The 10,736-nt window shown below is 41.3% G+C and overlaps 1 protein-coding gene across 1 annotated transcript in view; it reads right to left on the bottom strand.

Moving 5' to 3' along the window:
• Positions 1-2,649: 2,649 nt before the first annotated feature.
• The window catches only part of sycp3 (synaptonemal complex protein 3), a 31,799-nt gene continuing 23,712 nt past the window's right edge, over positions 2,650-10,736 (bottom strand). The window contains exons 5-6 of the mRNA XM_059653232.1: positions 10,378-10,482; positions 2,650-2,805 (exon numbers count right to left, since the gene is read on the bottom strand). Coding sequence (XP_059509215.1) covers positions 2,752-2,805; positions 10,378-10,482 — 159 coding nt within the window. The 3' untranslated portion in view covers positions 2,650-2,751. The remainder of the gene's footprint in view (positions 2,806-10,377; positions 10,483-10,736) is intronic.

Here is a 10,736-nt window from a genome sequence, read left to right as displayed (position 1 = left end):
TCTACAAAACCCTGGTGAGACCACACTTGGAATATTGTATCCAGTTCCGGTCGCCCTATTATAGGAAAAATGTGGACGCTTTGGAGAGGGTGCAAAGGAGGTTTACCAGGATGCTGCCTGGACTGGAGGGCTTGTCTTACGAGGAGAGGTTGACTGAGCTCAGACTTTTCTCTCTGGAGAGAAGGAGGAAGAAAGGTGACATGATCGAGGTCTACAAGGTAATGAGAGGCATGGATAGAGTCGATAGCCAGAGACTTTTCCCCAGGGCAGGATTGACTGCAACGAGGGGTCATAGTTTTAAGGCGTTAGGAGGAAGGTATAGAGATGTCTGAGGGAGGTTCTTCACCCAGAGTTGTGAGCGCATGGAATAGTTTACCAGTGGTAGTCATGGAGGGGAGTCATTAGTGACATTTAAGCGACTGCTGGACATGCACATGGACAGCAGTGAATTGAGGGGAATGTAGGTTAGGTTATTTTATTTTTGGATTAGGATTATTCCACGGCAAAACATCGTGGGCCGAAGGGCCTGTACTGTGCTGTACTTTTCTATGTTCTATGGCTAAGTGTGGCATCAAGGAGCTCTAGAAAAACTGGAATTGGAGGGGTCGGGTGAAAGCCCTCCACTGTTTGGAGTCAAACCTGGCACACAGGAAGCTGGTCGTGGTCATTGGAGGTCAGTCATTTCAGCTCCAGGACATCTCTGCAGGAGTTCCTCAGTGCCTAAGCATCTTAAGGTGCTTCACCAATATCCTTCCCTCCATCTAAGGTTAAAATTGGGAATGTTTGCTGATGATTGCACAATGTTTGGCACCATTCATGACCTATCAGATGTAAGGCGAGCAAGAATATGGCAGAGAACAAGGGAAGACTGAGGAATTAAACTGCATTCATTTCTATGCAAGAGGTCTGACATTGATGTAGTTACTGAACTGTAAAGAGTGCAAAAAAATTTACAAATGTTACTGAGACTGTAGGGTTTGATATAGGGGGAGGCTGGGACTTTTCCCCCTGGAATAACAGAGGCCAAGGAGTGACGTTACAAGATTAGATTCCCTACAGTGTGGAAACAGGCCCTTCAGCCCAACAGGTCACACCGCCCCTTGGAGCATCCCACCCAGACCCATCCCCCTATAACCCACACACCCCTGAACACTATGGGCAATTTAACATGGCCGATCCACCTGGCCTGCACATCTTTGGACTGTGGGAGGAAACCGGAGCACCCGGAGGAAACCCACGCAGACACAGGGAGAACGTGCAAACTTCACACAGTCACCCGAGGCTGGAATCGAACACGGGTCCCTGGCGCTGTGAGGCTGCAGTGCTAACCACTGAGCTACTGTGCCGCCCAAGAGGTTTATAAAATCATGAGATAAGGTGAATAGCCAAGGTCTTCTCCCCAGAGTAGTGATGTCCAAAACTAGATAGGTTCAGGGTGACAAGGGAAAGGTTTAAAGGACCTGAGGGACTACTTGTTCACACAGAGGGTAGTCTGTATATGGAATGAGCGGGCAGAGAAGGAGGTACAGGTTGGTACAAATGCAACATTTAAAAGGCATCTGGATGGGTATATGAATAGGAAGGGTTTAGAGGGATAAGGTTAGGATTAATTGGGATCAGTTCAGTTTTAGGAAACCCGGTCAGCATGGACAAATTGGGCTATGTGACTGTATGCCTCTATAAGTGGAGTATTGTGTATGATTCTGAGCACTTCTTGTTAGGAAGCAAGTGAGGGAATTAGACAGCTTGCAGAAAAGATTTAAAAGAATGGCTTCAAAGATGAGGAGTTTCAGTTACGAATATATACAGGAGAAGTTAAGACAGTATTCCTTGGAGGGGAAAGAGGCTGAGGTGAAATTTAATAGTGGTATTCAAAATCATGAAGGGTTTGGTCCTGGAGAAACAGTTCCCAGTTACAAAGGGATCAAAAGTGAGGGGGAATGGAGTTGCATGAGCAGACAGGTTCAACCAAAACACACAGAAGGGAACGGGTAGCTCAGTGGCTCAGTACTAGGGACGTGGGTTCAATTCCACTCTCAGGTAACTGTCTATGTAGAGTTTGCACATTCTTCCTGTGTTTGCGTGGATGCTCCAGTTACCACCCCACAGTCTAAAAATGTGCAAGTTAGATGGACTGGCCATGCTAAATTAACCATAGTGTTTGGGGATATGTAGGCTAGGTATGATAGCCATGGGAAATGCAGGGTGACAGGGATACGGTGGGGAGGATGGGTCTGGGTGGGATGTTCTTCGGAGAGTTGGTGTGGACTCTTTGGGTCGAATGGCCTGTTTCCCCGGGATTCCATGGAATTAGATTTCTGTATGGAAAGATATGCAAGGTTACGGGAAAATGCAGAGTGTAGCACGAGGCGAATAGCTTATTCAATGAGCTGAGCTAAATGGCCTCTTGCACTGTAACAACTGAGACGTATAACTCATGATTTATAGTAGATATAAAATACTGTTTCATGTAATAGAATCATAATAATACAGATGAAATATGAAGACAGAATTACTAACAAAATGGCAGACTTAAATTGAGTTAGTTTTAATCTGATTAACAATTTCATCAACCAAATGGGCAAGTACAGAAAAGCTTAATCTGTACTGCTACAATTAACATGAAAGTAGATTTAAAATTAACCAGCATTTTAAAATAGCAACTACAAACTCAGTTACTGCTGCAATAACCAGTTGTTTTAATCAAATGGTTTCCAATTAGTGTCAAGGGTGTGTATCTCCTGAATGCTATCACATTAGCATGGATTGTAGAGATTTCCGTACTGTAGCCATCTCCTGTTGTTGCTGTGTGATGGAAAGAAAGACAACACATTACAAATCAATTAGAAATCAAACTACCTGCCGAAGTCTCAACTATACTTCTCCCTGAAAGGACTGTTTTGGTGTATTAACTGGATTTAGATTAGCTGCCCGAATGTCAAAATTTTTAGAATTTAGAATTAAGATTAGATTTTATTATCATGCATACTTAAGCAGTATGCCAGTAAAACCATTCAGCTCCTCCATCTGTTGCAACATTTAATCAAGTCAATGTTGACTCTTAACACTATTTACCACCTCCTAATTGTGGCTAATAACTCAATAAAAACCAATCTCGGTAATGTTTTCTATGACCTTGTGAAAAAAGTGCTTCCTGACATAGCCCCTGAACGACCCACTTCCAATTTTAAGGTTCTGCCATCAGAGGAAATAGGTTTAAATAACTCAATTAGATCATCCTTTAATATTCCATATTTAAGCCAATGCCTACCCACCTAGGCTACACAAACTGTCTTCAAAATGTAATTGGTATAACTCTAGATAATCTATTCTACATACCTCAGATCAGGAATGGTTTTCAAAACTGAACATAGGGTCTAGCCTGAGCTTGACATAATAGCTCTTCTGTCCCTCTGTATTCCAACCTCCTAGAGAAAACTGAAACAAGCCTTTGGATGTATAAATCATATTTTGTATCCATCCTACAGCTTTGTATTTTCTGCACTTAATCCACTAAATCCCCTTTTTTCCTCAAAAGCTCATAGACTCTCACCATTTAGAAAACAATGTAATTTTTTTTCCCCAAGTCCAAAGTGGACTTGACACTCTTCCTCCCCACCCCCCATTGATCCGAATCTGCTAAAATAAATAAAAAACAGAAGCACTGTGGATGCTGTGAATTAGAAACAAAAACAGAAATTGCAAGAAAAGACCAGCAGGTCTGGCAGCATTTGTGGACAGAAATCAGAATTAACGCTTTGTGTCCGGGGACCCTTCGTCAGAATTACAATCTTGTTTGCACACTCAATCTATTTACATCCCTCTGCAATTTTCTGTTTGCATTTACACTATTGACTGCGCAATCAGTAAAGTTGACTGTACAGCTCTGTATTCCTCCATCCAAGTTAACTATAAGTATAATAAAATTCAGAAGATTCTTGAGACACATTCCTAGACATGCCTGCCAGTTTGAGTATATATTCATCATGTCAATATTGTCTCCTACTTCCTAACCTATTCCTTATCCAAATCAATGAATTAATCTTTTGTTTTTGCTAACAGACTCAAATGGATCCCAGATGAAGGTCATCTGGCTGCTCAAGTGACATTCCTTTTCACTCTATTAACCATGTACTTACTTTTAATCAACCTGCTCGGACAGGTTATGATGCATCATCGTGACAGGTGGCACTTGAATTTGTTTCTTTTGGTCTAAAGGTAGGGGCAATACCACTGCACCACTAGAGCACTAACACTTCCCTTATCTATCACCTATTCAAATAATTCAATTTTGTTCAATGACTAAACATGACCTTTACAAGTAACTGTCAGCTTTCTCCATCGGCTCATATTTATCTAAATGGTCAATTATTCTGTCTGTACCAACAAATTCTACTAACTTTGCTGTTATGATCCCGGCTGATGGTAATACAGGACAGGTCATATTGCAGAATGAGACCTGGTTTGGTAGATCATGTGATTCATTCTCTTTCTTCTTGTTTACCATTAAGGGCAGTCACTGAATATATTCACAAAAAGGCTACCAATGTACTTACAAAATAAACTTTCACGTTTTTTGTAAAATTAAATAAAAATCGCCTAATACAAGAACAATTGGAAAAAAACTCATTACAAGTGTCAGAAAGTAATAAAGAACTGCTTGTCATTTAACTACAAGAACAATTTCTTGGAAATGTTTTTAGCTCACTATTCAAAATGACCACTGCTTGTGAAGATGGTGGAGGCAGATACCCTCATATCACTGAACGGGTATTTAGATGTACACTTGCACTGCCAAGGCGGAAAAGTCCACAGGGGCTGAAAGGTAGGATTACAATTGTTAGGCGGTTGCTTTTGACTAGTGCAGATGCAATGAGCTGAAGGGCCGTTTTCTGTGCTGTAGATCTCTATGATATTCTGATCTTTTTAACAAAAAAAGTCCGACGTTCAGAGCCGAAAAAAGTCACTTCTTTCCTCTACTTTAGAACCCAAGTTCCCACAATGTAATAACTAATTATGAGACTTCATCACACTTCCTTAGAACTGGTATTACACTTAGTGACTTATAGTTTTGTTTCTCATTTAACCCTTCCTAAATAAAGCAATGAAAATCTGCAATTGGTATCAAGGAAAACACAAAATACTTTTACAGCTATATTAAGAGAAGGAGTGATTAAGGACACCCTTAATGACGTGATGGAAGTGATGTTGTGATGGAAATGCACAGACTCACTAAGTGGTTACTTTATATCAGTTTTCACAATAATTTTGAGGATCAAACACCAGAAACACAGAAAGAATGAAAATATAAGAAAACATGAAAATCAGAAACAAAAACAGAAATTGCTGGAAAAACTCAAGAGACAGGAACAGCAGGGGAAACAGAAAGAAACGGAGCTGTGGGGATGGATGGAGAGACAGGAATTGTGAAGGAAGGCCGAGGGGCTACTGGAACACAGTTACAGGAGTTAAGAAGATGCTGCAGGGTGGGAAGAGCTGCTAGGATTGGGTGTAGGGAGGAAGGAACTGTAAGAAAGTTAACTGAGATTTTATTTCTAGGATTTAGAAGATTAAGTGGTGATTTGGTTGAAGCTATTGAGATATAAAGATATTAATGATATTATTTGATATTAGGGGCGGGACAGTGGCTTAGTGGTTAGCAGTGCAGCTTCACAGCACCAGGGACCCGGGTTCAATTCCAGCCTCGGGCAACTGTCTGTGTGGAGTTTGCACAGTCTCCCCGTGTCTGTGTGGGCTTGCTCCGGTTTCCTCCCACAGTCCAAAGATGTGCAGGCTAGATGGATTAGCCGTGCTAAATTGCCTGTAGTATTCAGGGATGTGTGAGTTATAGGAAGAATGGGTCTGGGTGGGATGCTTCAAAGGGCGGCGTGGACTTGTTGGGCCGAAGGGCCTGTTCCCACACTGTAAGGAATCTAATCTTAATGAAAATATTTTCACTGTTTGAGGATAAGGAGACATAGTCTTAAGTTAGAATGAAATTAGGAAGTGTTTTACACACAAAGGGTGAAAAAAGTTAGGATCTCTCTCATAAATGGCAACTGATGTGAGGTCAAGTATTCACTTTAAGTCCAAAATTGATTGTTTTTGTTAACCAGGTTGAAGAGCAGTCTTGATCTTGCTGAGTGAAGAACAGGCTAAACAAATTAAATGTACACTTTTGCTCCCACAATCATAGTTCATCCATCGTTTTATCAGTTAGTAGTTATGGCCATTTCTGGTTATTTCTGCCTCAAAAGTTACCTTTGGATATAAATTAATCAATTTAAATTCAATCACATTATGGGCCTTCTCATATGGCTACTTGGCTCTTTAATTTCCCTGCCTTTTGTGAAAACTTTTACCCTGCAGGACTTGCTTCCCAATCTATGCAGTTTGCAGCTGAATCTCCGATGGGCATAACAAAAGCATTCTCAATGCACCAACCAATGAAAGTAAACGTGCCGTTTGCCTTCTTTACCACCTTGTTCACCTGCGTTGCTACTTTGAGCGAGCTACGGATTTGCACCCCAAGATCCCACTGTATATCAATACTCCAAAAGGGGCTTCCCATAGACTGTTTACTTTCATTTTGCATTTGATCTCCCGTGTCATTGTGTGAAAGGTTTGGGGGGGAGCAGCAATCTTAAAATCCATCAAGCACATCTTTTTATGTCAGTACATCGAAGGCCCTACAAGAAAGGGGTGGTCCTGGATTTAACTTTGGGTAACAAAGCAGTGTAGGTGGTTGAAGTATCGTGAGGGAGTGTTTTGCAGACAGCAATTATAACTGTTTGATTCAAGACTGTTAAGTAAAAGGGGAAGAATGGGTCTGAAGTCAAAGTTCTAATCTGGGGCAAGGTCGATTTTGCCAGAGTGGACTGGAAGTAGATATTTCAGGTTAATCTGCCTCGGGACAAGAATGAAATAGTGACAGTACCGAGCCAACATGTTCGAACAAAGAGAAAGTTCTTCAGCCTCACCCTGTGAACCCTGGATATTGAGGGATATACAGCACTGAATTAAAAGAAAAATGCAGATAGCAAGCACTCAACATAGTAGAAGTCCTACAGAAGTATACAATAACTGGAGCATAAGGATATCTTGAAACAACTCAAAAGGGTGTGAAACTTTGGAATTCCACACCCCAGAAGGCACTTCGTCACTGAAAACAGTTAAGGCAAAGATGGACGGTTTCTTGGTCAATTTTCTTGGTCTTTGGGTCCGGTGATGATAATTCCATTAATGTTAAAATAACCGTGGAAAAGGATAGGTGTGGTCCACAAGTTAAAGTTCTTGAGGCAAGGCTAATTTTGGTGGTCTTAGACAGGAACTTTCAGAAGTTGATTGGCAGGGGGGAGCTGTTTACAGGCGAAGGAACATCTGGTATGTGGGAGGCTTTCAAAAGTGTGTTAATAAGGGTTCAAGGCCAGCATGTTCCTGTTAGAATGAAGAAGAAAGCTGGCAGAAGTAGGGAACCCTGTTTGCTTAGAGTTATTGAGGGCCTGGTCTTGAAAAAGAAGAAGGCATATGACATTTACAGTCGGATCAAGTGAATTCCTTGAGTATAGGGTGCCGGAGTACACTTAAGAGAGAAATCAGGACAGCTAAAAGGGGACATGAGTAGGCATTGGCAGATAAGGTAAAGAAGAATCCAAAGAGATTCTGCAAGTACATGAAGGGCAAATGAGTAACTAGGAACAGAAAAGTGCCTCGTAAAAATCAACAAGATCACCTATATGTGGAGCAACAAGAGATGGTGAAATTCTAAATGAATATTTCTCACCAATATTTACCATTGAGAAAAGTGTGGATGCTAGGGAACTTGGGGAAATAAACAGGTTTAAGGTGAGATGGGAAAAATACAAACACAATCAAGAAGAGGTGGTGCTGGAAGTCTCAAAATGCATTAAGGTAGATAAATCTGCAGGACCTGATGAAGTATATCCCAGGGCTTCGTGGGATGCGAGGAAGGAAATTGTGGGGTCCCTAGTGGACATATTTGTATCATCGATAGCCACAGGTGAAGTGCCCAAAAACTGGACGGTGACTGATGTCAGTCATTATTTAAGTAAAGCTGCAGGGAAATGCCTGTGAACTACAGACTGGTGAGCCTAACATTTATGGTGGGTGAGTTGTTAGAGGGGATTCTGAGAGACAGGAGAGGCAAGGACTTATTTGGGATAGTCAGCATGGCTTTGTTTGTGGGAAATCACGTCTCACAAATCTGATTGAGTTCTTTGAAGCAGAGACCAACAAAGTGGGCGAGGGCAGTGCAGAAGTCATTGTTGAAATGGAGACAACAAAATGTGAGGCTGGATGAACACAGCAGGCCCAGCAGCATCCCAGGAGCTAAATGGACTTTAGTAAGGTCTCTGACAAGATACTGTACGGTAGATTGTTGAGTAAGGTTAAATCTCATAGGAATTTAGGGAGAACTAGCCAATTGGATACAAAATTGGTTTGATGTTAGAAGACAGGGTGGTGGAAGAGGGTTGTTTTGTAGACGAGGTTTGTGACCAGAGGTGTGCCACAGGGATCAGTGCTGGGTTCACTGTTATTCATCATTTATATAAATGATCTGGGTGGGAATTTAGGAGGTATGGTTAGTAAGTTTGCAAATGACACCAAGATTAGTGGTGTAGTGGACAGTGAAGAAGGTTATCTGGGAATGCACTGAGATCTTGATCAACAGGGCCAATGGGCTGAAGAATGGCAGATGAAGTTTAATTAGATAAGTGCAAGGTACTGCATTTTGGTGACACAAACCAGGGCAGGACTTACACAGTCAACAGTAGGACCCTGGTGAGTGTTATAGAATAAAGAGATCTCGGGGTACAGATTCATACATCTTTGAAAATGGAGTCACAGGTAGACAAAGCACTGAAGATAGCTTTCGACACACCGGCTTTCATCAATCAGGGCGCTGACTGTAGGAGCTGGGACATCTTGTTGCAGCTGTACAAGACATTGGTGAGGCGACATTTGGAGTACTTCACACAGTTCTGCTGAACCTGCTATCGAATGGATATTACTAATTAGAAAGAGCGCAGAAAAGATTTACTATGATGCTACTTGGACTGGAAGGTTTTGAGTTATAAGGGGAGGTTGGATAGGCCAGTTTTCTGTTCCCTGGAGCGTAGGAGTCTGAGAGGTGACCTGATAGAGGTGTATAAAATAATAAAAGGCATAGATAAGGAAGATGGCAGACAGCTCTCCCCCACAGCAGGGGTGTCTAAAACTAGAGGTCATAGGTTTAAGGTGAGATGGGAGAGATACAAAAGGATCCAGAGGGGCAATTCTTCCATACAGAGGGTAGTGAGTGTCTGGAATGGGCTGCCATTGGAGAGGAAGCGAGTCCAATTTTGTTATTTCAGAAATATTTGGACAGATGCATAAATGGGATAAGTATGCAGGGATACGGACCAAATGCAGGTAAATGGAACTAGTTGAAATTGTGAAACGTGGGCAGCATGGGCAAGTTGGGCCTAAGGGTCTGTTTGATGCTGTAAACCGCTATGACTCTAATACAGTGAGAACAGAGATAAGGCAGAAGGTCAACTTTTATCATACTGAATGGCAGACAAAATTTAACACAGAACTGCAGAAAATTACAGTGCAGAAGTCCATTCTACTTGTTGTGTTACACCAATTCTCTGAATGGGTGTGAGAACTTAGTGCCCTCTCCCATCGTTCTCTCCATGCTTGCACATTAATTATTTTCAAATAATCATCATATGCTCTCTTGAACACCTCAATTTAACCTGTCTCCACCACACTTCTGGACACACACCACGCATCTTATATATGTCTAACTGTAATCTCTAGTTACGAGAATAAATAATTAGAAATATACAGTTGATCTGTTAGCATTCAACAGAGGCGACAGAGATAACAAGAAGCCCTCCTCATATTCTTTCAGCACTTTTTGTCAATTTCAGGTTTACAGATGTTGGCAGAGGAGTTTGTTAATCTGTAGAATAAATCATCACAATTTGTTCTTTGCCACATCACAAAAGGTTTACTTTCTCATTAGAAAAGCATTTTTCATATACAGTCAATAATCCAGCAGCAGTTACCTATAGCAGCAGATTTTTAGAAGTGCCACACTCATCTTAGATTATGAACAAAACACAGGAAGTACAATGAAGTGGTTTCCATAATAATTTTCAAATAGAAGCTATATAAATACTTGATAGATTAAAAAAAACTGTAGGCCTTTCAGGGAAAAGTAGGGCTGCAAATAACAATGCAGCTTAACAGCCTCCTTCTGTCCTGTATCATTCTACAATTTGGTTTCCAAGTGGAGACTGGATAGAGTGCACGATGCAAAGGTCTGAAAGGCAGTCACCTCATTTAAAATGTAAGTGTATTACTTACAGTATCCATTAAAATCCTTTTCTGAAAGAGGGCCATCTCCTTGCGAAGTTCACTCTGTACAGCAGACTGTTGTTCTGTGTGGCTCTTCTCCAAGTCCTCTAAACTCTGAGAGGAATATAAAAGACATTGCAATTTCATCATCCATAACCTGGCACAAACTATGAAGTAATCACTCATCAACCAATAAAGAATAGTCTACACATGGCTCAACAACTGACAGAACACATCAACTTGGAACTTGATGAGTTTACACAACCGCACTTACCTGATTAGTTAAGAAATATTTGCAAGGCATATGGTTAGCCAGCTGCAGAACAATCTACAACTCCAATCCCCACCCCAATCTTCAGATATTTTAT

Source organism: Stegostoma tigrinum, chromosome 21 (assembly GCF_030684315.1).
Source record: "Stegostoma tigrinum isolate sSteTig4 chromosome 21, sSteTig4.hap1, whole genome shotgun sequence".
Classification (NCBI taxonomy): Eukaryota; Metazoa; Chordata; class Chondrichthyes; order Orectolobiformes; family Stegostomatidae; genus Stegostoma; species Stegostoma tigrinum.
The sequence above is the reverse complement of the archived record's forward strand: the minus strand, read 5'-3'. Positions and strand labels throughout refer to the sequence as shown.